The sequence below is a fragment of the Pezoporus flaviventris genome, unplaced genomic scaffold (genome assembly GCF_033815535.1).
Source record: "Pezoporus flaviventris isolate CSIRO_AGI_PZ_B2104156 unplaced genomic scaffold, CSIRO_AGI_Pfla_v1 ptg000015l, whole genome shotgun sequence".
NCBI lineage: Eukaryota > Metazoa > Chordata > Aves > Psittaciformes > Psittacidae > Pezoporus > Pezoporus flaviventris.
Genome location: NW_026892563.1, coordinates 16,445,498 through 16,472,569, shown reverse-complemented (window position 1 = coordinate 16,472,569; position 27,072 = coordinate 16,445,498). Strand labels below are relative to the sequence as shown.

At 39.2% G+C, this 27,072-nt stretch overlaps 1 protein-coding gene and 1 long non-coding RNA gene across 6 annotated transcripts in view; both read left to right on the top strand.

Moving 5' to 3' along the window:
• The window catches only part of MORC3 (MORC family CW-type zinc finger 3), a 28,679-nt gene extending 3,833 nt beyond the window's left edge, over window positions 1–24,846 (top strand). For 3 of the 5 annotated variants that reach the window (XM_061453590.1, XM_061453589.1, XM_061453591.1), the window contains exons 2-17: window positions 337–409; window positions 4,864–4,996; window positions 6,101–6,315; window positions 6,597–6,744; window positions 6,994–7,141; window positions 8,305–8,436; window positions 8,693–8,812; window positions 9,256–9,353; window positions 13,538–13,642; window positions 13,753–13,875; window positions 13,997–14,071; window positions 14,904–14,946; window positions 17,658–17,845; window positions 18,446–19,256; window positions 19,713–19,876; window positions 23,018–24,846. In XM_061453590.1, coding sequence (XP_061309574.1) covers window positions 337–409; window positions 4,864–4,996; window positions 6,101–6,315; window positions 6,597–6,744; window positions 6,994–7,141; window positions 8,305–8,436; window positions 8,693–8,812; window positions 9,256–9,353; window positions 13,538–13,642; window positions 13,753–13,875; window positions 13,997–14,071; window positions 14,904–14,946; window positions 17,658–17,845; window positions 18,446–19,256; window positions 19,713–19,876; window positions 23,018–23,171 — 2,730 coding nt within the window. In that variant the 3' untranslated portion in view covers window positions 23,172–24,846. Of the gene's footprint in view, window positions 1–336; window positions 410–4,863; window positions 4,997–6,100; window positions 6,316–6,596; window positions 6,745–6,993; window positions 7,142–8,304; window positions 8,437–8,692; window positions 8,813–9,255; window positions 9,354–13,537; window positions 13,643–13,752; window positions 13,876–13,996; window positions 14,072–14,903; window positions 14,947–17,657; window positions 17,846–18,445; window positions 19,274–19,712; window positions 19,877–23,017 lie in introns of those variants that run through there. The other 2 variants (XR_009743439.1, XM_061453592.1) reach the window with 2 other exon arrangements.
• A 439-nt stretch (window positions 24,847–25,285) lies between these two features.
• Window positions 25,286–27,050, top strand: LOC133269151 (uncharacterized). Its single transcript, XR_009743336.1, has 2 exons — window positions 25,286–25,532; window positions 26,683–27,050. It is a non-coding gene; the product is annotated as an uncharacterized LOC133269151 (long non-coding RNA).
• Window positions 27,051–27,072: the final 22 nt, after the last annotated feature.

Sequence of the window (27,072 nt, the reverse complement as noted above, 5' to 3'; positions counted from 1 at the left end):
TATTACTAGATTTGGGCTAAGGCTTTGGTGTAACCTCTAGAGTAGTTCCTTCTATCAAACCATTTTTATAAAAATAGGATAGCAATATAATCCATGCTCAGAACATAGTATGACCCTGTGCTGAATTTTGTACTGCTTTTTTGTCTTCAATAACTATATTAATGTTCCCTTTTAAAGATGTTAGAATGCCAATATCTGAAAGTAAATTAAATTACAGCCTTTAGGTAGTGTTGTACAATCCAGCTTCATTTAATGTTACTGTATTTAAAAAACTGCTTCTGGTTTGGCATCACTGAAAAAATGCAAGCTAATATCATTGTTTGTGGTTTATTTCAGCTTTGTCCAAAGTTCTTGCATACCAACTCTACCAGTCACACCTGGCCTTTCAGTGCAATTGCAGAACTTATAGGTATGTGAACAATATTTTGCCTCAGTACTTGATTGTAATACTTTTTTTTGTTACAAAACCTCTTTCCTTCAGGTGGGGGGAGGAGTTGATCCTGTTACCATTGGGAATCTTACTTTTTTGGGGTTTGTTTTTTTTGTTTTTTTTTTTTACAATCAGATTGACTTTTCTGGTGGTGCATCCCTCCCTCCCTTCCCTCCCCACCCCCCCCAGGATTTCGTGTTAAGTGCAAGGAGTTGGCTGTACCAGGAATGATAGTTGCCTGGCAAAGACAGGGAGTGGCACACAGAGATCAGGCTGGGGTTGAGTACTCCCTGATTGTACAAGGAGAACTTTTGGGATAATCAGTCATTCTCTGCCAACTTGGAATATCCTATTGGAGTTGTGCAACTGGTGGAACTGCTATAGAAGTGAGGCCAGGATGGAAATTTATTGATGACTAAAGCAAATCATCTTATGACCCTATAAATAGTGGACTCGGGAGAGAGAGGGAGACTTTGGGCTCTCCTGAATTGCAGCTGGCTGCAACCGGGTATCTCCCTCTGAGTGGGAAGCCTCTCAAAGTTTGTAAATTCTCAAGTTTACAAAATAGGAGGACTGTTTATCAGGGCTGTTACTTCTGCTCACTGATACTCAACCCTTTTCCCAGTGAGGAATGCTGAAAAAGCTGATGTGAGTATTTTTGCTGCATCTGAGGGGAATTTTTAACAGGATCTTTTATATGTTACATTATTTACATGCATATATATGTACATATACATATATAGCTTCTTCTGTGTTTTGGTTTAGGTATTTGACTCTCTGTGTGTGTATTAGTTAATAATAAAGTGTTGTTGGAAGTCCTGTGGTTCACCTTAGAACTGTGAATAAAATCTAGACTCCTGCTAGACCCACATACAGCATCTTGTACCTAGGCATAAACTGTTGACCAAGCCTGGAACTAGGATTGAGTCCAGCTGCACCTGGACTTCTTGATATCGGTTGCAGGTGTCTTGTATGATTTGCTGAGTTGTTTTCTAAGGGTTGCCAAATATAGAAGACTGTGGAACCAAGTGAGTTGCTTCTCTCCTATACCATCAAATGCAAGTCTACTACTGCCTTTTTCTCTTCTCAGGCCCAGAGAGTATTAAGGCTGAGTGCACATTCCAAAGATGTGTGTATACTGGCATCCTGTAAACACGGCTGGCCACAGACAGATTGTAACAGACAGGAGGCCAGTAACTTTGCAAGAGCTCACAAGCAGTGCTCAAAACATGAACAGTACATATGGCCTTACCCTGTTCCTGCTTCTTGCCTAACTGGGTTTAAAGTTCAGTAGTGGCACATATGTGTACTCTCACTCACTTATCACTCATTCTTTTTCGTGTTTCTGGGTGTTTTGCCAAGACATGGGAGTCTTTCCAGTACCTTTGTCCTGGGCTTCTTACCAGTCTCTAGTTTAGACCTTGGATCTCACCAGTTGCTGGTTTCTTCCAACTTGTCCAGCCTGATGTTTGATAGCAGAACAAATGTGTGCAAGCACACACTGAGAACAGAGCTCATGCTAGCACAGGAAATCATTAGAAATAGCATTCAGTAAGAGCAGAGTGGCACAGAGTCCAGCCATAAAAGCATACTGACCAGCAGCCAGCTTGCACACAATCAGTGTGTATTATCCTCTTCTCCCCAACCTTCCACCCATTATACCATTCTTTGTACAGGCACTTTGACTTTTCCCTTTTCTTCAATGCTTCCTCAAAACGTTCAGTAGTACTTTTTGCACAGTCACAATACTCCTCAAGTATCCTAATTTTCTTTTGGATTACCAAATTACTGGCTGAACATCTTCAGGATGAAGAGAGCCGCTAGAGTGGTTCCTTTTAATGGTCTGTCAGTGTTCTAAGAGTTCTGCTTATGTTATTGTCTCTACTGTCCTCTGTTAGCTAGGGCTGTGTATATGTTTATTAGCTCCTGCTGATCATCTTGCTTTTGATTTTGAATAGCAATTAACTGGATATCTTCAGGGTTGCTTGTTTCCTGAGTTAGGGGGTGATTAGTGGACTTCTTCTGATTCCTCAAAATAAAGGTGTGGTTTAGAAAGGCTTGCCAAGCTTATCTAGCAGTTTGCTACTGCCAAAGGGAGCAGCTCTTCTGGTCCCACATTCCTTCACTTCTTATGTGCACATTTTGCTGTTGTTAATCTTGAAAATTAACCTAACAAAAGAAAGTAGAAATTTTTCAGCTAGATAAGGCCAGAGCTGTCACAGAGGAGGAAACCAAAACCATGTGACTGCAGAAAGGGCTGGGCATTTCAGCTGTTTTGTCACCCTACCTGGCTTGAATGATGGTAGATGTGTTGTGCAAGGCATCTAGACTTTTCTTCCTTTGCCTCAGGTTTGTTATATGTGTTGCTTTAACAAAGCTTCAAAAGCATTGTAGCAACATATTGGTTGTAAAGGCTTTTAGTTAGGCATGTTTGTTTAAGTGAATTTTATAATCCACCTATCACATGCTAGGAAAGGCTATACTGTAAGCCAAATGCCAAATAATACCAATTGTTATGTTATGGAGATCTGAATTTTAGTTTATGTGAGCTTGCCTAAAACATTAATGGTGTGTGTGCTGAAATTTGCCTTTAAGCTCTAGCCCCTTCTGCCAGTTTTTGATGGTTATATTGCTGGCTTCTCCCATTAGTACTCGGTCAGATTAAATATAGGTAAACTAATGAATACTTTGAAGAGAGTAAATGGGACATCTAGAGAGAGTTGGAGCACTGACAGATCAGGAGACCTTCATAAATCATGGTCTTGGAAGAATGCTTCCAACCATTCAATTGTACTTGAAATGACCTCGTTTGCTGAAATATCTTTTCATCCACAGTAATGATGCAGTTTCACTGTGGATGTAATTTGTACTTTATGCTTATAGAAAGCAAGCTGCTGAGCTGTGACTCCTTTTTATAGGCCGCAGTGTTGACTAGAGCTGTTTATTTATGACTCTCAGCTGAACTTGCAAAACAGGCAGTGAGGCAGGGGCACTGCCCTCTGCTCTGCCATCACATCCTACCCCTCCTTTTCCTTGTGCTTTCCCCCTTGCAAATTCCATGAGTAGCACAGTGCTGGGGAAGGGAGGAAAAGAGATGTGAGAAAATGGTGTGCGGGCAGATGAAATCTAAACTAGCTTTGCTGACAAGAAATATTTGTGGAGCCATGGTTTCTATTTCACTTGCAGTAGCAATGCTGCAAGCTCTTTCAAATCCTGTAAGCAGAAGTTTAAACTAAAGCATTTTGTGCTTTCTGTAGAAGTTGTGACTTCTCAAATTTGACCAACTTGTACTAGCAAAAGGTGTATTTGTGACAGTTCTGTTAATATGGAAGCAACATGGTAACAGAGCAGCAACAAGTTTTCTCACCTGTATCTCCTGCACTTGTGGTGTCAGCGTTCTAGATTTCACAGAACTGTGTGGGATGATGGGGAGCTGGGCTTCAGGTTTTTTTCTTGCCTTTTTTAGTATCTCAAATTTTATTATCTGAAGTTGTGGTAATATTTCAAATCTATTTCCCAGTTAAAAAGCCCACAGGCCTGCAGTAGGTAAGATGTTGTTGCAGCCATGTATATCAGTGATACATTGTCTGCATTCTGGACTGTAGCCTCCTAGGAGCCTGCCGGAAAAGGTGTTTGTGTGGCTGGGAGAAAGTAAATATTGCAACAACTGTTTGGGAGACAGGAAATGAAAGTAGAAACTTGTCTTGGTTTCATTTTCTGCTCTCATTTTTGAGCTGCTCAGCTCCACCTAAATTTTTGCCTATGTATTACTATCATCTTGTAATAGCTGGGAAATTGTGTGTTGTTTCCAGGCAAGGTTTGCCAAGTTTTGATGCAGCTCTTAAAACGTCATAACGTTTTGATTTAGTGTTGTCATCTATAAAGAAGATAGTGTTTTAGGAGACTTAGGTTTTAGTGTAACATTTACTTTATTAAAAGCTATGGTTTCTTGCTTCTGTGTAAAAGTTGACTAATATTCAGTGACTTAGCTGAGAAATTTGTATCAGTGCCAGCACAAAATTTCTTTATTGGTATTACATACCTAGCTGTGGAGCTGAAAAATGGATGCAATTTCAGAGCTTCATTAGTTTAACATGTGTCTTGAGTGTCACGGGCCCACAACTGGGGGACTACATTAAGCTGCCATATTCAGCAAATAAACATATGTGCAAGCACAACACTACAGTGAGGTTAGGAGCAGCTGTTCCATATAGCTATTTGGCAGTGTTGCAAGCCTGACATTTGGCAGATTGATTATATATGTATTCCTACTAGATAAGGCTGTGTTGGGTGTTACATATGGATTTATGTAACTTTGGAAGAGTTATCGGACATCTTCACTGGAATTACAACACTTTAAAATATGTTCTCACTTAAACTGTTTACTTTTTGCTTCTTAGTATCTCACCCTTATTTGCTTTCTTTCTCTTCAGATAATGCTTATGATCCAGATGTGAGTGCTAAACAGATATGGATAGACAAAACGGTGATAAACGACACTATGTGCTTGACATTCACTGATAATGGAAATGGTATGAACTCAGAGAAGCTGCACAAAATGCTAAGGTGGATAACCTCTTTTGCATTTTTTATTTCCTTGTGAAAATTCCAGCTGCTAGTTCTGTTACTGCTAAGGTTATTCCTTTTCTCATATATAATCAAATAATTTTGTTTATAAACTTGCATATTTGAAAGTGAGCGGTTATACAAGTGAGACTCTAGAATAGGCAGTTGCTAATAAAACTCTCTCACAACTTTATCAGTGTTTTTATATCTTAATTTCCTTTTATCCTTTCTGTCATCCTTCCCGTTTAACTTTCTATGCAGTGGTTGTACTGTATAAACTCTGTAGTGCCCTATAGTGGAGCTAAGGAAAATTTAATGTTTTCCTAATATTTTTAATTTGATTGCTTTTGTTTAAGTTAAGTGAGCAAGAAGGGGGAAGAAGAGAGATTCAGTTCAAAACCTCTGGAATATTGAAAATAGAAGGTGTTGTGGAAAATTTAAGGGAATTGTACTGATGTGGTTTGTTTATCTTTAAATGTGCTGTAGGGTTTGAAATTATATTTCTGCAGCTTCTACAGTTAGCTGAGAAGTTGCTGTTCAATTGTTCTTTTAGAATGAAAGATTGCTCTGCCTGCAGATAAATCTCTGGGTGTAAACTTGAGCAAGCTGGAATTAAAACTGTTACATTTCTTTTTCTATTAGCCACTGTAAATAATAGCTTGCTTGTTAAATTCCATGTTCTAGATACAGTTACCTGTTTTTCTTTAAATGTCATGTGCAGTTACTAATGGAAGATATGTAGATGGCACATTTTCAAGCAAGTAGAGGGGAGCTTTAGGGGCTTTTCTTAGTATTTATTGTGAAGCCACAAGATAACTATTAGAATCCCATAGGAATGCTTACTGCATAATTCCAGACAGATTATATTTCTTTTCAATACTTAAAGATGAAAGTAAATTTATCTGGATTCTTGCAGTATGGTTTTAGCAGAGTAACTTTCAGGATTTGCGTAACTCTACATTGTCATTGTACAGTAGTTCATGGTCTCTAAAGCAAGCTATTAACTTGTACCTGAATCTAATTTGGTAAGCCTTGCATGCATCTTTTGGGTTTTCAAGTTTTATAGGACCTTTTACACTCTTCTGATGTTTTCATATATTTCAGCTTTGGCTTCAGTGAGAAGTCTGTGATGAATGGCCGTGTTCCGGTAGGACTGTATGGAAATGGGTTTAAGTCAGGGTCAATGCGCCTGGGAAAAGATGCAATTGTCTTCACCAAGAATGGAGAAACCATGAGTGTCGGCCTGTTATCTCAGACTTTCCTTGAAGTCACGAAAGCAGAACATGTCATGGTTCCTATAGTGACATTTAACAACCATCATATCCTTTCAACAATTTCTGAATGAAAAGTTGTGGATACATGCAAAACTTGGATGATAGTATCAGTAAAGGATATCTCCTTGTCTAATCTTACAGATACTCTAAATAAATTGTAACATGTAAGAAAGGCTATAATTTGTTAAGGCCTTTGCATTTGTAGGAGCTCTCGGATGTGGAATGAAAGAACCTGTGAAGTTAAGTACAGGATACTGTTGTGGAAATGTCCTCCTGTTCTGAAAGCCTACTTCATTCAAAGTTACTCTCCTTAATATAGTGCTTACGACAGATAAGTGATCCAGTGGAATCCAAAAACAGCCTGAAAGCCATCTTAACACATTCTTTATTTTCTACTGAGGAGAAATTACTGGCAGAGCTAGATGCTATAATAGGGAAAAAAGGAACAAGAATTATCATTTGGAATCTTAGAAGGTAAGATGAATTCCATTCTCCTTGTATCCCTCACTTACTTTGTTACCTTTCAGTGTATGTGAGCAGTAATACTTGCCTGTACATACAGGTATTTTTGTTCTTTCTAGGCTGTGTGGAAAACCACCATGGCTTAAAGGAATTCCCTTTCTCTTGCATCTTTATGATAACCCCTGGGTCCACTACAGTATCTTATCTTGTATTGGCTTCCTTTTTGTCATAATAAGGATATTTTTTAATATTACTTCTCAGAGATAAAAATGAAAAAACAGAGTTTGACTTTGACAAGGATAAATACGACATCAGAATTCCAGAAGACTTAGATGAAACGGGCAAAAGAGGATATAAAAAACAAGAGAGACTGGACCAGATTGTTCCAGAAAGTGACTACTCATTGAGAGTATGTATAAGGCTCTTTAAAATTTGTTTGTTCATTTTTTGAAGCTGGAGGGTATGTGTTCTTGTTTTAATGTAATACTATGTAATATAGTGTACTTATACTATAGATGTGTTGATTGAGGAGGGAGACAAACATCAGAATTTAAATGTTAGGGCAGTATGTCAACATCTATTTAGAAATTGAAGGTGGAATGTATTTGTGAACTTCTGTAGACATTTGCTGGTTAGAAGAAACTTACTGGGGTTTATATAGTCTTGCAAATATATTCTGCTGTTAAATATAGCCATCATTATCCACTAAGGAGCAAATCAGGAAATGCAATAAGTAGCTTCAGAAGTTAAATAGGGGTGTGTGTCTGTGGTGTTCAGCAGAGTAAGATTCCATCTTAGTGCAGGTATACATGCATATGCCCATCTGGATCTTTGTCAAACAAAGCCTATCCATTTTAAAATTATAATTTCTAGGTTTTCTGGGAAGCAGAATTGTTTGAATGCATTCATGCAGACAGGGACAAAACTTTCCTGTAAGCTAATTGATATGACCACTTTCTCCACTATTGATTCTCATAAGCTTTGAAGTCGTCTTTTTGTAAGAAAATGCATCTGCAGTTTCTAGGTGTTCTGGGCACACTTCTTGGCAGGGGGATAATACTCAGAAGTATTCCACTTGAACTAAAACCTTCAGTTATTCTGACTTGCTGAAGCCCTATATCTGCTTCAAGTATGAGAAGTTGTAAATATAATGGTAAATGAAATGCAAATTAAAATTCATAGATCTATGTAGCTATTATCAAGCTATATATAGTCATTTGGAGCAAAGTTAACATGCTTTTATTTGTTATTTTAAAGTTTGTAGTAGAATATTTAAGCTCTCAGTAGGGGAATAAGAGGCTTCTGTGCTTGAGAGCTCTTTTAGTGTTAAAACTGCATCTTCAGATACCTTATTAACATGTCATGTGTAAAAGTTGTCCTTCGATTGCAATTAATTTAATTTGTGATACACGTATCCTGTTTTTCTGGATTCAAGTTGGAAAAAAGCCCCACATTTAATAGAAGTGAGTTAAAGCTTGAGTTTGTCTTCCTAAACATAATGTGTATTGCAAAATTTTCATACCTTGATGTTTGAGGGGTTTTTTTAGTAACAGCAGTTACTCTGTTTTGTAGGCTTATTGCAGTATTTTGTATCTGAAGCCAACAATGCAGATCATTCTGCGAGGACAAAAAGTGAAAACACAGCTGGTGTCCAAAAGCCTTGCCTTCATTGAACGTGATATATATAGGCCAAAATTTCTGAATGTATCCTTTACTTATATTTACATTATTGCATGCTGAATTTAATGATGTGACTTTCTTTGTAAACTACCTGAATTCTGCTTGGTACATTGCAGTTATACTCATGTGATTATATTTATTTATTTATTTTTATTTTAAGACATACTGAAGGAATTATTGTCATAGAAAAAAGTTTCAGGACCCAGTTTAGAATGAACACTCAGAGTAACTCTATGTGGTTATGAGATTAGCCAAACTTTTCCTTAATATCTGGTAAAAGGCTAGAACAGTAAGAATTACTTTTGGATTTAACTGCAGAAACAAAGATCATTATGGAATAATGATGTACCATAAAAACAGACTTATCAAAGCTTATGAAAGAGTTGGCTGTCAGTTAAAGGTAAGAAATTAAAGCTCAAAAATATTTTAACATCTTCAAAAATCATTTGCACTCAGATGCTGTTTTTTTAAAAATAATATGAATGCAAACTAGGATATTGATACATCATTTACAAAACTACCTTTTTAATACAATTCTTAATGGCTGCTCAAACTAAATTGTATGTGGTTGTTTTAATGTTTGGTTTTGAAACTAAGCTTGATACGCAAAATATAGGCCTGGGCATATCTTTCAGGACAAAAAGAGGGGTGTAACAGAGGATATTAGTAGTAGTAATAATAATAATTTGGTGGGCTTGTGTCGAGATTTTGGTTTTTGGGGAAGAGTTGTAAGCCAGAAAATTGTTCTTACCTAGCGTACATAGCTGGTTACCTCTGACAGACTCTTGCAGTATTAGCATAGAATATATGTTGTTTTTTCTGATAGATCTTGTTTCCTTACAGGCAAACAACATGGGTGTTGGTGTAGTTGGCATCATTGAATGCAATTTTCTAAAACCAACTCATAACAAACAAGATTTTGACTACACAAATGAATACAGGTAACTGTACATTTTATGCAGACTTTCTGTTCATTGTGAAATACTTAGCAATAAAGACTTCTAAGTAGTAAAAATAAAAGCTTATGTGCCATCATTAAACTGCATGACTGTTCTGAACAGCAAGGGTAAGATGTACACTCGTCATGCTGAATTCATTGTTCAGTCAGTGAAGTCTAGAGCGTCTAGAGTCCACTTCATTGTAAAGTAAGTGCCCTAAAAAGTGGTTGGTTGCAATTCTGCCCTTCAATGATTGTAAAAATGAGCACAGAATAACTTGCCAAAATATGGGTATGTGTGGCACTTGACTGAAATTGTGATACACGAATCCCATGCTGTTAACTTTTTTCATAACATTTCTTGTTTGGTTCCTTTCTGGAATAGCTTTGCTGGATAATTTTGAGCCCTTCTTTTCGGTTTCATTCCAAAGAGTGGACTTGAATGCCCTCAAATCCTCTGCTACCTGACAGAGCATTTAAAATACCTGCCATCCTGAAGGTAGTGGTGATTTGGGACATTGCTTTGTTTCAGTTTTTATTTCTAACTCGGGGTTGCCACTTGTCGCATATCTGCATCCATCCCATCAATTAGTATCTAATGTGATATTTCTTATAGTTAAACTGTGAACCAGGTTGGGAATGTAGTCTGACTTAAATTTTTAAACTAGTTTCCTAATCTGTGTACACTCCTCTGCTGTGAGTCGCTTGTACTGGCATTGTGAAAGGAAGCGTGTGGAGAGGAGACAGGCTAGAGGGCATGAGTTGTGTAAGCAGTTTTCAAGCTGAGGCATAACAACTGTCCAGGAAAAACTTCCTGAATAGAAGCCTGGAGAATTGTTACACTCTCTTATTACTTTTTCCTTTCATGATGACAGGGCTGTTGGCTGTATTCTGTTTTCTGTGCTGCTTCATGTTAAAAGGGGTATTAGGAACAGCTGCCTCCTCCAGCAGCTCTGTCTCAGGACTCCCTCCTGCCTGGCTGTTGAAGCCCAGCCTGGGGACCTGGGGTCTCTGCCCTGGCTGCAGGATGTGGCTACGACCCTCCTGTTTGCAGGTTCAACCAGTAGCAGAGCTGAGCACATGTCCCAGAGCTGCATGCAGAGGACACTGACATGGCTGTTACAGAGTCTGCCACAGACAAGGTGTTACATATAGGACTCCCATAAAACATGAACAGCCAAGTCCCCTTCCTTCTCTTAGGCTGGCAGAGATAGAAGCTCACTTGTGAAGGCACACACATGGCACTCTAGGCTCACAAGCACATGTACATTTGTGGATCCTCCAAGTACTGGCATGGCCCCTCTGTCCTCCTGGCATCCTTGCCTGGACCCAGGCTCTCTTACCTGCTTCAAAGGCCCCCTACGCACTGGCTAGTGGTTTGCTGTTCGCTAGCAAATGTGTGTGTACTCAGGTACTCATACCACAGACACTCCATATTTGCAAGTTCCCTTGGGTATACCAACATGAACCCTTGCATGCCTGATATCGCTGCCCAGACCTGGGGCCTCCTGTTCACTGCTGAGTCCAGTTTGGAGGGAAATACATGTGCACGCTCCATGCATGCCAGTACACTGGGACTGGCAAAAATGCAGATGCTTGTCCCCCCTCCCAGCACCAGGCACACGAGCTGTGACACACAGTTCTGTTCCAGCTGCCAGTGCTGAGACACTAACTCACACTGGTCCACCCCAGGAGCTGTGTTTTGGGGGATGCACCTCCTGCCTTAGTGGGTGGCAGCTGAGACCTCTGCTTGTTCCAATAACTGGCATGACACATTCAGTCTTGACTCCAGGAGCTGGCATCAAATCTACTCACACACAGCTCTCGCCAGTAGCTGGAACTTAGTTCTTGCCATACACATGGGATAAAGAATATGTAGAGAATTAAGAAATTATTAAATAATATACAAGAAGGTAGGGCTAGCTGTAGTCCAGACAACTGTACTGACTGAACCTGTTTTACACGCAACCTGCTTCTTCTGTACCTTCTTCTGTCAAACCTCTCTTTGTTCCTCCCTGCTCCTCCTTGCTCACGAACATTGCCTCATCAGTTGGCATAGTTTCAAGCATCCTGAATCCTCAGGTTTGCATCCTTACCAGTTGCAAAATCCTAATTTGCCTGTATTTTTTGATAGCCTGTCAATTAGCATGACTTACTACACTTGTTTCTTGTTGTCTTTGCTAATGCTAATTGGTCAGGTTTTATGACTGCCCGTGCTCCTCTCTTTTCCTTTCCTTATCCTTCCAACTGAAAAAATAACCATTCTCACGCTCTACATACTGACCAGGTTTGTTCTTATCACTACCTCATCAGTCAGGTTTGTTTCTGTTCTTGATGGCTCCTTTGACCATATACACTTAAAAAAGCAGGTACTTTCCTTCTGTGTGCCTTAACACTTGCTTTTGTCTTAGACTTAGAAATTTAGGGTATTAACTTTTAAACATAGGTAGGGTAAACTTTGGCAGGAGAATTCATTACCTCTTTCAAACTGCATGTTTTGCCCTTCAGCCAGTTGTGGTTCAGCTTCCACTGGCAACATGTCCACCATGCGTTTCCTGAATTGCTAATTTATATTCAGCTCAGCCTATAAAGATAACCCAGAAACCACACCTGAGGGCTGTAATAAACAGACCTGCTAATTGCAGCAATTGAGGAGCATGATAAATCTGGTCATTCCTGCTGTTGAAACAGTGTTCCCCTGGAGGAGGAACAGACCTAATAGCTGCTACAGCCAGTGCAGTTCAATCTGCCTGTACCTTTAACTGGTACCCACAGTTTGTGCTGCTCTTTGCAGTGATATTGCCAGTTTTAAGAAGTTCCCGTGTTTCTTTCACCATTGTGCTAGCAGAAACCTTAACAAAAACACATGGTAAAGCAGATCAGGTAGTCAGTCAAACTGGAAAATAGCTCTTCTTAGTTTTTTCAATACAGATGTTCCCTGAACCTTTCTTATGTGGTGGCACTAACAGTTCCTTTGGCAGAAAGGGAGGAATTAGGAACATCATAGAATGGTCATCTGTGTTGACCAGGGTTTGCACTAAGGTTGTGCAAACTGGCACTGTGAGCACTGAATGCTTTTTACATGTTTCTTTTTAAAAAAAAAAACAAAACCATATAATGTGGGCACAGAGGGATACTATGCTTGAAAGATCTCCTTTATAAATGTTTTTCTGCAGAGTGCTACTGGTTTTCAAAAGGTAACTTTCCTGCCCAAACCAGAAACATAAAACTGATGCTGCAGTTTCATGATCAGTGTAAACTGACCTGCCCTTCTTCCCCCTCCAGAAGAGGGATGTGATCCCATCCATGTATTGCTGCTCATTTCTGCCTTTGTGGTACTCCCTTTTCTTTGGCACAGAAATTCATGACTTGGGTTCAGAGGTGATCTAAATCAGAACTCTCTTGGTCATCATACTGGTTCACTGCAAACGCATTTGTGTTAGTTCAAGGCACAAGGTGGTTTAAATATTGGAATAAGCCAAGCAGGGATGGACTGGCTTTCAGACTCTGGTTACCCAGCCACTTTACCCTGACATAAATTCAGCATGCTTACAAGAGGCATTCTTACCTCTGCCTCATTTGTGGGGCTTGTTGCTGCTGTTACACACAGCTCCTTCCTGTGTGCCGGCTCTGGTAGTCATTGGGCTGCACAATGAGCCCTAATCAGGGAACTAGCTGGAAATTAACCTAGGGTAAGACTAGCCTGCTCCTTTTAGCAACATGTTGACTTTATACTACAATGGTAAGTTTGCAGTCTTCATGTCATATTGTTGCATGTCAGCTTGGAGTAGTCATGAACCTGCAGTTCCATGGATGTATGGAAATATCAGCTAAATACACAGCTACGTACTGGATTGACAGAGGTGGGTTTGTACGTGTTTCTTCTACGACTGAGGTTGAACTGGTGATGTAGCTTCAGAGTTTGCTCTGTACGTTCATGGTGCTTCTGAATTGAGGACTCTTTGATTTCAGTCTTTGTGCTCCAACTCATATTTTCAGCAATTTATTTATTGGCAAACATGACTTCACACAATTTCTGATTTCTAGGCTTTTCTCAAAGCAAAAAGCTTACTGTTGTGCAAATAGAAATATTAGAGCGGTTCATGATTGTTCTTTCATTGTAGATTATAAAAGTTCTTATTGTGCTAGGATTTGATTATTTATGGTGGTCTTTTAAAAACTTTTCAGACTTACAATAGCAGCATTAGGAGAGAAGCTTAATGATTACTGGAATGAAATGAAAACAAAGGCAAATGGAGAATACCCATTAGCTTTGCCAGTTGAGGAGATACAGTGAGTATCACTTCTAAATAGAAGAAATTTACATACTGTTATTACTCTTCTACACTCAGTCATGAAAATGAACTTTTCATGTGAAAGTGCTGGTATTTTTTTCATTACAGAAAACAGCCTGATCAGACATGGGTACAATGTGATTCATGTCTGAAATGGCGGAAGCTGCCAGATGGAATAGAGCATTTGCCGGAAAAGTGGTTCTGCTCACTGAACCCTGACCCACAATTCCGGTAACATTAGATTTCGATGAATATTTCAGTACTGCTTTTAGTTCTTATCACCTCTTATAAACATGGTTGTTAAGCTCTTTTTCATTTCCCACCCTCAAATCCTTCCCCTTCCTTGACTCAGGAATTGTAATGTGCCAGAAGAACCAGAAGATGATGACTTAATACATCCTACATATGAGAAAACTTACAAGAAAAAGTGAGTAGTAGAGACTTTCTTACAAGTGTCTCAGCATTAGAAAGGGAATGTGAAAACTAAATGCCCTTTACTGTCACGTGTGGTGTAATTGCATCTCTTCTGGGAATATATCCAGCCAGAAAATAGTACCTTAAAATCAAGACTTGACTGTAGGAGTGAATAGATGAATAGCACTGTTTTTTTGCTACTAGCATGTTGGCATTACATTCAGATTTCTCTCTGACTTAATACCTGTTTGCCCTCCTAAATCAAAATTAGGAAAGTTGTAACAAAAGGGGCCTTTCATTTAACAGCTACTAAGGAGAGCAATGCAGCAATTGGTATTCAAGTACAGCTCTTAGAGGGGCACTGTTTTGTGGTAGTAAGTGATGAAAATAGTTTGAGATGTTACAGAAGTGGGCTACTAGCGCTGTTAGGAGACTTTGTCTAAGGAACTGTTATTTTTCAAGGACTGAAATTCAAGGATTTTTCAGTGTTGAACCAGCTGAATACCTCAATACACCTGTTTCATAATAAGAGGGTTCTTAACTAAGGTGTGTTTAAAAAAAAACCAGCTTGGGTAATTTTAACTAATACTGGCTGGTATTCTAGAGTTGGGAGTTTCGGGGTTGGTTTATTTTTGGGTTTGTTTTTTATTTTCAAATTTTTAAAATAAACCTTAATCTATGAGAGAATTTTTTTTGACGTTAAGCTGTTGTATGTAACTGAGATAAAGGAGTGTTGTGTTTGCTTTAGATTTTGAGGCTGGCTTGTTTTTATAATGAATTCACATGTTGAATCTAAGCTTTTTGGTGTGTTTTGTTTTTTTTTTTTATTCCTTGCTGCTGGGCAGAGACAGGGAAAAACTGAAGAAGCGTCTAGAGTTCAGCTACCAGGTAACTCTTGAAGTTGATAGGAAACTGATTTTGGTAGTGGAATTGTTCTTGCTGGCAACAGTACTGTGCAGTTTGATTGAATAGGCCAGGCATTGAATTAAAGTTTGCTTTAGCTGATGACCAACTGACTGGTTCAACATCCTGTTTCGTTTATATGTCTATACAGCATATGTGCGCTATTAGTAAACCAACAATATTCTGTCTTTGCTCTCCAATGATGGAAAACGCATCACTGCTTTGTATGTAGTATTTAAGAAGGAGCTTTAGAGGGACAAAACCCTCTTACAAAAAAATGCTAGAAAATGTATCAGTCACTCCTAGCTCTTCTATGGCATTGGAATGATTACTGGAAGCTAAGCAGGGTCCTGTACTCCAAAAATTTCCTGCCAACTCAATAGCTTAGTTGTGTACATTCTTCTGAAAGACTTCATAGGAGCTTAGATGGCCAGCATCAGGTCCAAGAGCACCTTGAAACACTTCAGAATTTGGATAATTACATACTTATGGGGCCAACCCACATTTCTCTTTGGAAAATGTTTCCCCTGCATGGCTGCAGACAACAGACGGATCGTATGATTTCTGCATTTGGTAAAATGGCATAATTCTGGCAGACTGTCAAGTTAAGAGAAGGGAGCTGATTTCAGATCCTCATTAAGAAAATATACAACCACACAGAGTGAACTGAATGGCAGAATGTGATCACTGGCACCAGCTTTAATAGAAGAGGTAGCATGCTCTTGCAACATGAAATCTGATGTGCTGTGGCTGGATCTAGCTTTGCCGGGTTTTGCATTCATTTTTCAAAAAAATGTGTTTTAATGGAGACATCCTTTGTATTGCAAGAGCCCTCTGTTTGCCAGTAGAGAGAGCAGAGCAGTGGAGGGGTAAAAAGTGAATTCAATGAGCCACCCACTCTAAGGTTGGAGCAGGGTGTCAAGGTTTTGTTGAGCCTTCTCTTACAATTGCAGAAGTTTCTGGGTATTGTCTGTGTATTGAAACTTTTCCTTGTATTTCTAATCTCTCATCGTATTTATTAGGGTGGGTGGTTTTTGTAATTGGCATTTTACTCATCAGTACCCAGTGGAAACAGCATGGCCCCTTCCTACTGTGTGCCTCCTTTGCACCCAGATTTCTACAGAAATCTAGGGCTCAAACCAGGGCCTAACAACCTCAGTAGGAATCCCAGGACACTGTAAAAAGCGTTATAGTTTTCCAGCGTGTCGTGGTTTAAGCCCAGGGGTAACTCAGAACCACACAGCCACTCACTCACTCCCTTCCCCCTTCCTCCCCCCTCTCCCAGAGGAATGGGGAGAAGAATTGAAAGAATGTAACTCCCACGGGTTGAGATAAGAACAGTCCAGTAACTAAGGTATAACACAAACCACTGCTGCTACCACCAATGATAATAATGAAAAGGGAAATAACAAGGGGAGAGAATACAACCGCTCCCCACCCACCAACCTATGCCCAACCCAAGCCGCGATCTAGCCCTTCTGGGTAACTGCCCCCAGTATATATACTGGGCATGACATGCTGTGGTATGGAATACCTCTTTGGCTAGTTTGGGTCAGGTGTCCTGTCTCTGCTTCCTCCTGGCTTCCCCTCCTCCCTTGCAGAGCTTGAGACTCACAGAGTCCTTGGTCAGAGTAAACATTACTCAGCAACAACTAAAAACATCAGTGTTATCAGTGTTGTTCCCAGGCTGAAAGTCAAACACACAGCACTGCACCAGCAACAAAGAAGGAGAAAAATGGCTGCTACTGCTGAACCCAGGAGAGAATGACATCTAATTATTGAAAGTGCATTTGTTGTAGAGAGATATTATGAGGAGATAGTGAAGATGCCCTTAAAACTGGGGTAGGGGGTGGAGATGGGCAGACTTGTAGTAGCTGTACTTTTGCAAGGAGGCACTTAAATTCAGATTAAATGCAGATGCAGATCAACACGGTGAAGTGATTAGTGTGTAGATTGTAACTCAGAATCAAATTTCCTAAGCATGATTTTGGTTTAAGTTGCTTTCATAGTAAAGTGCCATCTGAAGATCACTCAATTTCTGTAGATATTTTACATGTGCCGTTTTAATCTATATACTTCATCGTATTAGTTTTTCTCCAGTTACGTTTACCCAAGTAAAAAAGTAATTTCTATGGGTAAAGTATTGTTCCTTTAGACAAGCTGAATTAATTATGAGCAGGTTTGTGTGTCATGGTCAAGCTTCAGACAGATACAGCTTGGGAAAAGCTCTTGCCTGAGGTTCTACACAGTACTTTTAAAATAGCTATCTAGAGAAAGACTTGTAAGATCAGAAAGCTGCTTTCTGACAGCAGTAAATCTGTGCACGGAGAGGAGTGTACAGTGTTCACAGTCCTCTAAGAAATCTGGTAAAAGTCTGTAATTACGGTATAGAATTTGCTGCTTTCTAGTATGTTGTATATCTTAAACCAACATGAAGGAAACACTTCACAGGTATCAGTAGAGTTTGGGGGTAGGGGTTGTAGAATATTTAAGAAAATTGTGGTTTGCATTGTAGAGTCAAGTTAGCCTTAGTTATTGCAGAATACTGAGCAAGGTTCAAGGAGATATTTGTAGTATATGTAAGAAATGCTGGTAAGAATTCCGCGTGTTGGCAGATAGTTAGAACTGCTTAAACCTATTCTGAAGACTCTACTAATGTCTGTTTCTTTTAATTCTTAATTAATATTATGTTATAGGTCAATAATGAAGTGTTTGTAAGAACACCTGTTTCTTCAAGTAAAGACTTCAGAACATTCTCAGCTGTGAGTGGAAAGGAATCTGTTCTAAGATCACTTCTACCAGAAACATCAAATGCTTCTGTCAAAAGATCTCTGCTTACTTTAAATAGATCAGTATCTTCACCTCATTCTGATTCTGATAACAGGTTAGTGAACCTGTGCAAAGTAGATTCCTATTTATTTCTAAAATTAATAACTTGTTAATGAAAATCATGGTGTTGATGTAATCCTGTCTTCAGGTAATAGCTGCCAAAATTCATATGTCACTTTTGGGAGCATAGAAAGCAGCAGGTTGATTAAAGGTACCAAGAAACCTTGTGAAGTATAAAAGTGAATGCAGCAAAAAGTAGTGTGTACTGGTGAGGAAAGTTCCTTAGTAGTTTGTTTGTTTAGGAAAAGACTGTATTGTGTTAACTGCATTCTGTAGTATGTTTTTCTTAACTTCTGTTGGTTAAGGAATGCATGTGGGATGGAGGATGGGAGGGGGGGGGATGTTTCCACAAATACTGAATCTTAGTCTGTTTTTCAATAATGTGTGAAGGTGATAATTCAGTGTGAGGATGTCAGCCACTTGTGTTTACAGGAAAGGTACTTACTCTGGCTACACATCTTAAAATGCTATGTAGGGAGACATCCCTTTCTAGTTACTGAGTGGTAGCTTTTAATAATGGTTATAGAAACACTAAACATAGTTTGAAACAATTGACTTTGCAATATAATAAACAGTTTAATACTTTGCTTCTCAGTCTTAAACGGAAGACACCTACTTGTGTTACACCTGTGTCTTTAAAGACACCTCGATTAAATGACAAAACATTCAACAACCATGATGATGATGTCATTATTTTAGAGGAGAGCAGTACTCCAAAGCCTTCAGCAGATTCTGATATTCCTGTAGTAAAAACTGAATGTATTAATTTGGATCAAGAAGTGAAGCAGAAAGAAAACTGTGACATTGGAGAACCTTGCAGTGCAGCTACTTCAGAATCAAAAACTGAACAGTTGACCTCATCGACACAGACAGAGCTCCCAAAATTAGTTGTTAAAAAGGAAGAGATGGAAGATGACATTGCTATTCAAGTTCCCAGGGCAGGGATGGAAACTAAAGAGCACAATGTTAATGCTGCTTCCGAGACATCTGTAGATTTTGGAAATGAACTGAAAAATCAGCTGCAATTATTAAGCAAAGAAAAAGAAATGTACAAAAACAAATGTGAAGTATTAACCAAACAAGTAGAAACGCTGGAACAAAGGATTTTTGAATTGAATAATAAGTATGTAAAAAAAGAAATGTGCCATCAGTCGACTGAGACAGTTCCTTCATTTAAAGAAGAAAGTGGTTGTGAAAGAAGCTTGTCTGAAGTGACCATTCTGTATGAACAGGCCTTAGAAGAAATAGCAAAACTAAAGGAACAATGTAGTACCCTGCAAAATTTAAAAACTGGATATGCAGATAGTGAAAACAAGAGTGAGGTAGATGAAATTGCTGTGCAACTGGATGATGTTTTCAGGCAACTGGACAAGTGCAGCATTGAGAGAGACAGATATAAAAGCGAGGTACGTTTGTTAAAGCAGTGATATCCTTCAAATTACCAATTATTTCTAATTTTTAATGGGTGTTTCATAGTTCTCATACACAAGGTGTTGTGTGCTTCAGTCCACTAACTAATCAAGCTACCTAAAAGTGAGAAGAAATACTAAATTATCCTAGGATCTCCTGTTCTGCTTGCGTAGATAGAAATAAGCAAAATTAGGAGAGAGACTACAAGGCTCCAAGTGGCTTTGACTTGAGACAAAAGAGAGAGCAAGCTTAGGGGGCACACAGATACAGTTGTTCAGCTGACAGCTGGCTGTTTTAAAGGAGTTTGTCTAGGTTGTCATATATTACAATCTCACTGAAAAGTTAACTAAAAGCAGTCAGTAAAGTTAAAATGGTGTAAATTTGTATAAGATGCATTTATTTATAAGATGCAATTTTTTTAACATATAAAGGAATTTTTATTTACTTGCCAGGCTGAACTACTAGAAGTGGAAAAAAATCAATTTGCTTGTCAGTGTGAAGAACTGAAAGCAGAAATCGCACAGTTAAAAGCTTCAATTCCACAAGCAGTAGCACGTGCAAATGATTCTACCACCAGTAATGTAGAAGACTCTGTAAATTTTTCTGATGGAGAAAGGTATCAATTTTGTTCTTTCTAGACTGTTATTTCGAGGAAGATTTTGGTTGGCTCATTGTATCTGCAACATTTTGAAGAAGGTTATGTCTGATAATCATACAATAAAATGCAGTTCTTGGAATTCTTTTCTACTGCTGCTTGTGACTCGTAACTCCAGTAACATTTTTTAAAATCAAGTGATTTTTATTTTTTTTTCATAATTTGGGTATTTGTGTGAGGATTGACCATTGCACAGTAGAATGCCCCACTGACACGTCTTAAAATATCACAAATCAAATGTTAAATAATTTCTTGACACAACTTGCAGAAAAGGAGAGAGAAAGGAGGCAGGAAGGAGGGTGATCATTACCTTATGCTGTGTAGATGAACTTCACTTTTATGTTCTGTTTTTCTTTCTTGATCAATAGTACTTTACTGAAAAGAGTTTGGGGATAGTTTTGAAACTTACTTTTTGCTTTTCCGTAAGAACTTCTAACTGCAGACCAATTCTCTGGAACTAGTTTGTGTCCAGTGTATCTTTGAACCAAACAAGGGTTTAAACTTATTTTTAAAAGAGCTGGCAGCTCTTGGTTAGTAGAAATAGCAAACACACAAAAAAAGTACACATAATAGATGAAAGCATGGATGAGCAGACCAGCAGGAATATAGGTATGCTACCTGTGCAGGTAGGGTGGAATTCAAAGCAAAGGCAGGGCCTGGGAAGAGCAACCAGAAGGGCTTCTGTAAGCATAGTATCAGCAATTGGAGAACAGTGTGGACCTGCTGCTCAGTGGGGCAGGTGCTTAGTGGCCAACGATATGAGGTGCATGAGGTACAAACTACTGAGGTAATCAGTGTTGTCTTTATCTTGGTTTTTACTTGTAAGGTCTGCTTGCTGAGGTCCCTAAGCCAAGTATAATCTTAGGGAGTGAAGCATTACCTGTAATAAAAGGTGACTGAATTAAGCAACCATTTAAGCAAATTCAGTATACAGAAGTCCATAGGAGCAGATGAGATGTACCAGAGGGAGCTGATGAGTGGATGAAGAGCTGGCCTTGTGATGATATCTCCAAAAGGTGGTGACAGTTGGACGTTCCTGATACCTGGAAAAATGCAGTTGTCGTGCCCGTATTTTGGACATGCAGATCTACAAGCTGGTCAGTGTAGCCTCAGCCCCTGGGAAGACTGGAGCAAATCTACCTTGGAAACCACCTGCAGCCCCATCATAGTCAAGGTGATTAGGAACAACCAGCATGGATTAGTGAGGACATATTATGACTTTGCAACCTCATTGCTGTTCACAGTGAGATGACCACCTCTGCAGACCTTCATTTTAGCAAAGCTTTCAGTGTGGGCTGCCATAATGCCATGATAGAAAAGTTTGTGAGGTATGGTTTTAGATAGGTAAACTAGGAGGTGGGTTGTAAAGGTGGCTGGACTGCTGATCTCATGGATCAATATCAAGGCCAGTGATTATTAATGACCTAGATGAGGGAGCAAAATTAACTCAGTAAATTCACAAAGACATCAAATTGTAAGGAGCGATTGATATGTAAGGCTGCAGCTGAGGGACCTTGACAAATTGGAAAACTGGGCTGAAAGAATCCTCCAGGAAATTCAACACAGGCAATTGTGAAGTTCTGCACCTGTGTTGGAAATACCCCATGCAACTAAACAAGCTAGAGACTGCCCATAGGAAAGCAACTTGGAAGAAGATGGCCTGTGATGCTAGTAACTAAAAGTTCAATGTGAGTTGGCAGTGCACTCTTGGGGTGGGAAATCTGAGTGCCTATTGGGCTATATTGGCAAGAGTTGAGCCAGCAGTTTGAGGGAAGTGATTCTTCCCTGCTGTTGGGCACTGTGAGACCAAACTGGGCACAGTATTCCCTGTTTTGGGCTCCCTGAAATATGAATGGCACTGGCATATTGGAGCAGCTGGCATATTGGACCAGCCTACTGAAGGGCCACCAAGATGGGTAAGGGTCTGGAGCATATTATATAGAAGGGGAAGCTGAGGGAAATAGCCTTACACAGAGTAGGTTACCTTGAAATCCTATTGCTCTCTTCTGCTGCTTCATGAGGGGATACAGAAAAGATGAAGCTAGCCTCTTCTTAGTGATAGGATGAGAGGCAACAGTCACAATATGTGATAAGGGAAATCCTGTTCAAATATTTGAGAGAAAAAAGTGTTAACAGAAGGGTAGTCAAATCCGGAGAAAGGGGCCCAGGAAGACTATGAAATCTCCATATTTGGACATTTTCAAAACACAAGAAGGTCCTGAGCAACCTGATCTGAGTTAGCTCTGCTTTGAAAGTATGTTGGGGGGTAATGGACTGGGCATTTTCCACACAGTCCTTTAAATCTTATTTTTTATTATGAGCAAATAAATCTCCCCTTTCTCTGCCAGCATTTAATTTTCTTCTTAAAGCAGCTGACTTGTGCTTCCTAAAAGAATTAGTAAATATATGTAGCACTTTTAAGTAGTTTCCACCACAAGTCCTTTTGGGATAAGACTGGCTACTGGAGGGGATGGAAGAACTGGTGGTAGAAAGGAATGCTCAAGAGAAGGGATGGGTGATTTGGAAGCAATTCAGTGAGGAAAAGGACAGAACAAGGGGATCCAGGAAAGAAAGCAGAAAGAGGAAACATAACATTTTAGCTGTACTGTAACTCTTACCTTACCTTCTCTTTCTTTTAAAGCCTTTTGACAAACTACTCTTACTTGCTACCTTCTTTCTTCTTTTTCTCTTGTTCCCATAGGTGATAGTAGTTTGTGCTTCTAAATGTATAAAGTTACTGGGGTTTTAGTGTTGTTTTGAGAAATAAAAAGGTGTTGTGGAATAAAGGATTGTGCCAGTATTTTTTTGCTAACTTAAATAAAACCATTCAGAAATACTGCTGATTATTTTTGGGAAAGGTAGAATTCAGTTTCACCTTTAGTACTTGTTTGAAACTAAGGGAATATAGACCTTCAAAATTAAAATTAGAGAGGCTCAGCTTTGAAAAACTGGTAGATTTTGAAGTTATCTTGAGGCAGCTTTAACTGTGTCACTTTTTTGTTTACGGAATTCAGGTATGGAGCCGTTCCAGCTTTGTTTAAAAAGGTACTCCGTATTTGAATATAAAACTACATCTAATCATATCTAATTATTTCTTCACAGCCTGAAACTACGTTCTCTTCGAGTCAATGTTGGACAGCTTCTGGCTACGATCATGCCTGATCTAGACTTGCAGCAAGTCAATTACGATATTGATGTAGTAGATGAAATTTTAGGACAAGTTGTAGAACAAATGCATGAAATTAGTAGTACTTAGTATCTTAAGATTTTAGCAGACTCTTGCTTGATCTTCCGTTATAACCTTTGTTTAGGTTCAAAATTGTATATACTGCTTTATATATTTGACATAGTTTGATCAGTAAGTGTATATAGTCTGCGTTCAGATGTTCCCACAGATGCATTGGGTGGGTGTTGTCTTTGCTTCCTCTTAAAGGAACACTGTCAATATTGACCAACACTGATGTACTTAATTAAGGATTTTGCTTTTAAAATGTATTTTTAATTAAATTTGCAACTATTTTTATTATTAGGAATCTTAATACTTTTCTGCAAAAGTGTTTTGACTTTTGATCTTATATAAGTATTAATACTTGCAATTCCTTCCTCTTCGATGATCTAAGTAGTGGACTATATGAAAATGCAAAAAAGAACTTTCCTTGATTTTCGTCTCAGAACAAATCCTCCTAACATTTTTGTATACTACAGTATTGTTTCATTGCGTTATGTTGCATTAATCGGATGGAAATGTACCTAGTAGATTAAAATTTTGGCCATATGGGTAGTATTTGTGTTTCACTACCAAAGCAAGAAAAAATCTGTAAGGGTTTTATCCTGAGCACGGGTGATATTTAGCTCCCTTCTAGACTTTGATGTCACTAAAGAACATTACCTGTACATAGCTTTGCAGCATAAACAACTCCATGGGATATGGCTAGGATATTTCAGCTGTTTCAGTGATGGAAACCACACGCCTGTTTGTGTCCCGCCCCTGCTATATGATTGTTGTTTTCTACATCCAAGAGCTTGCCTATTTGAGCGCAGTCACAGGGATTTTCGGTTGTACCTGTAGCTCCCATTAGAATGCAGGAGGGCTGGTTCATAAGTCCAGATGTGTACCGTAGTGCTCATGCAAAAACTGCCCAGGAAGCGGGAAGAAGTGGTACCAAGAGAAGTTGCTGTTACAGTAGTGACTGTATTTTCAGTCAGTTGCATGCTTTTCTTTTGAAGTCATCAGGAATGAGAAGAAAGGTGGCAAAGACAGCAAATCCACCTTTTACTATGTGATGGTATTTGTCATCCAAACAGTAATCAAGAAAAAATGGTTCTTGCTTAAAAAAAAAAAAAAAATTAATTATGAGATAGTGTTCAATATGCTCATTTCTAGGGAGTCTTTTTTATAAACCCAAGGTTTTCAGCTTTCGCGCTGCTACTGTCCTGTTTTAATTCAATTTTGTTCCTTTTAGTTGTGGTTCAGTCAGTTTCTTGCTATGGACAGTATTTCAGTTTTAAGATGCTCGCTGTTCTACAATGTCAATAAGGGTAATGCAATACTGTTGTGGTTTATAAAGGATGAATTGAATGTTTGATTTTTGAAGAGGTGGATGTAATATAACTTTGTATGACTTTTTAAAAGTTTTTGTTTTCCTTTTAATCATTATTTATTATGCTTCATCAGATTCTGCAGTTGAATTTCTTGTAGACAGTTGGCAAAATATAGCATATGTCTATATTTAAAATGGCAGATTTACACTGTACATTTACATTTGGAGAGCAGTGGACTAATGGAAATGTTTTTTATTTACTTGTTAAAATGTATTTTTTGTAAAATATAAAAATAAAAACAACATATAAACCTGAGTTTGCAGGATCAAAGCTGGTATGTGATCAAATGCAATGGTTTTGTTTATAAATAAAGACTATGCAGAATAGCCAATGTTTCGGGCTTATTTTAAGTATTTGGTCTTAAGAGAAGGCTGGCTCAGTCTGGTTTTGAGCCGAAGATGCAAGCACACTTGGTATGCTTGGTCCTGACCGGGCCCCAGAGCAGCTCACTGCCTGCCTGCACCTCTTCAGGTGCTCAGTTACAAGACTGTTCCTCAACTAGGATTTGGGACTCTGTGTTTCAGAGTGTGATAAACACATAAATGTTTTGGCTTTTGCAAATCATAGGTGTTGCTATGTGGATATAACTCTGTGAGTTCGCAATAACAGAAACAAAGCTCACTAAAGACACAAGTTTAGACAAGTTGAAAATGGCCAGAACTCTTGAGCAAAATGGAGTCACATAGCAAAAGAATTTGTAAAGGTAAAAGAAAGGGGGGGGGGGGGGGGGATGGGGGGGATGGGACTGGGCAGACTTGATATGAGGAAATCTAGTGCCTGGAAAACAGGGTTAAAGTACTTTTAGCTTAACTTAGGTTGAAGATAAAGAACAATGTTTGTGTTTTAAGTGTGTGGTGAGATGACAGGATTTAGTGGCCCCACTAAACATGAGTGAATTATTTCACACCATCCTTCTACTTACCAGTTAGTTTGGAGACAGTGCCTCCAGAGCATCTGCTAGCTTGGGATACTCATCTGCCCATCCTGTTTTGCTTGCGATAAATTTTGTATGAAGGTCACACTGTTCTATAACTTCGCCAGCTATCAGGAAATTACAGATATGGCTGGTTTCAGCTAGTTTTGTGATTACTGGGGCATCCAGCTGTGCCAAAGGTGAAAAGTACACTGCGAGGAAGACTGCTTACTTCATCTTGAAGACCCCTGCCCACGTGAGGAAGACTGCTTAGTTCATCCTCAAGACCCCTGCCCATGATCACTGGAGAGCAGTGCACAGGTACTAAGAGGAAACTTATAAGTTCCTGGAGCTAGTTATAATATTACCTGCCTATACGTGGGAATTATGAATATGTGTATGGCTAATGCAATAGTTAAAGTATATAAATCTGTAACAAATGCTAATCAGTGTGCCTCTGGCTACTCTCACGTGCCCGGCACTGTTGCTTTTGATTTATTGATTTGTCTCTCAATAAAATCCTGTTATCTTGATTAGGAGAGTGAGTTTGTATTTCACAAAAGCCTTGTTAGAGAGCTATTGTCCTGGTGCTGAGGCAGAAGTGACAGGAACACAACAGGGAGGTGGGACCCCCTACTTCAGGTGCTTGGCTCAGGTTGGCTTGGCTCTCATGAAATTTTACATTTAGGCAAGTTGTTTGATTCCCCAGCATGGGAGACTGAGGGCTTTCAGGTATTTTTGGGGGGTTTTGGGGGGCTGAGGCAGACCATTCTTCCCTGACCACTAGTTGACTGTCCAATACAGCTGACTAATAAGAGATGGTGGTCTGCAAGGTGGCATTGTGTAAAGGGTTGCACCAAAAGACACTGGGTATGGAAAGAGCAGTGCTGTTTTGCGGTGTGCATTAACCGAGTTTCAGGCAAGTTCCTGGGCTCAATATGATGGTTTACCTTTGTGTGTCCTGCTCTGCAAGTGAGATTTCAAGTCAAGCACTGATAAAAGGAAAGCAAGTGCCTGGAAAACATAGGGTTAATATACTTTTAACTTAACTTAGGTCTAAGATAGAGAACAACGTTTGTGTTGTAAGTCTGTGGTGTGATAACAGAATTTAGTAGTCTTACTAACAAGAGTGCATTATTTCTTTCCATCCTTCTAATGAGTTACCATCCTTCTAATTATCAGTTCGAAGACGGTGACTCCTGAACATCTGCTAGCTTAGGATACTCCTTGTCTGCCCTACCCTGTTACAAAGGTCACACCGTTCTAAATCTTTACCAGCTATCAGGAACTTGCAGATATGGCTGGTTTCAGCTAATTTGTGATTACTGGGGCATCCAACTGTGCCAAAGGTGAAAAGTGCACCCTGAGGAAGACTGCTTACTTCATCTTGAAGACCCCTGCCCACGACCATCGGAGGGCAGTGTACAAGCGCCAAAAGCGAGGAGACTTATGAGTACCTAAACTAACTGTATTATCCCTGCCGAACTCTTGGGAACCTAATGAATATGCATGTTTGTGTGTAATAAATATCTGCTTGCTTAACCCCTCGGTGTGCAAGTTAGGAGGAGCAATCCCCCTTGTACCCGGCGCTGTAATAAACATACCTGCTTTATAACTCTCTCTGAGTTGCAGGGTTTGATTC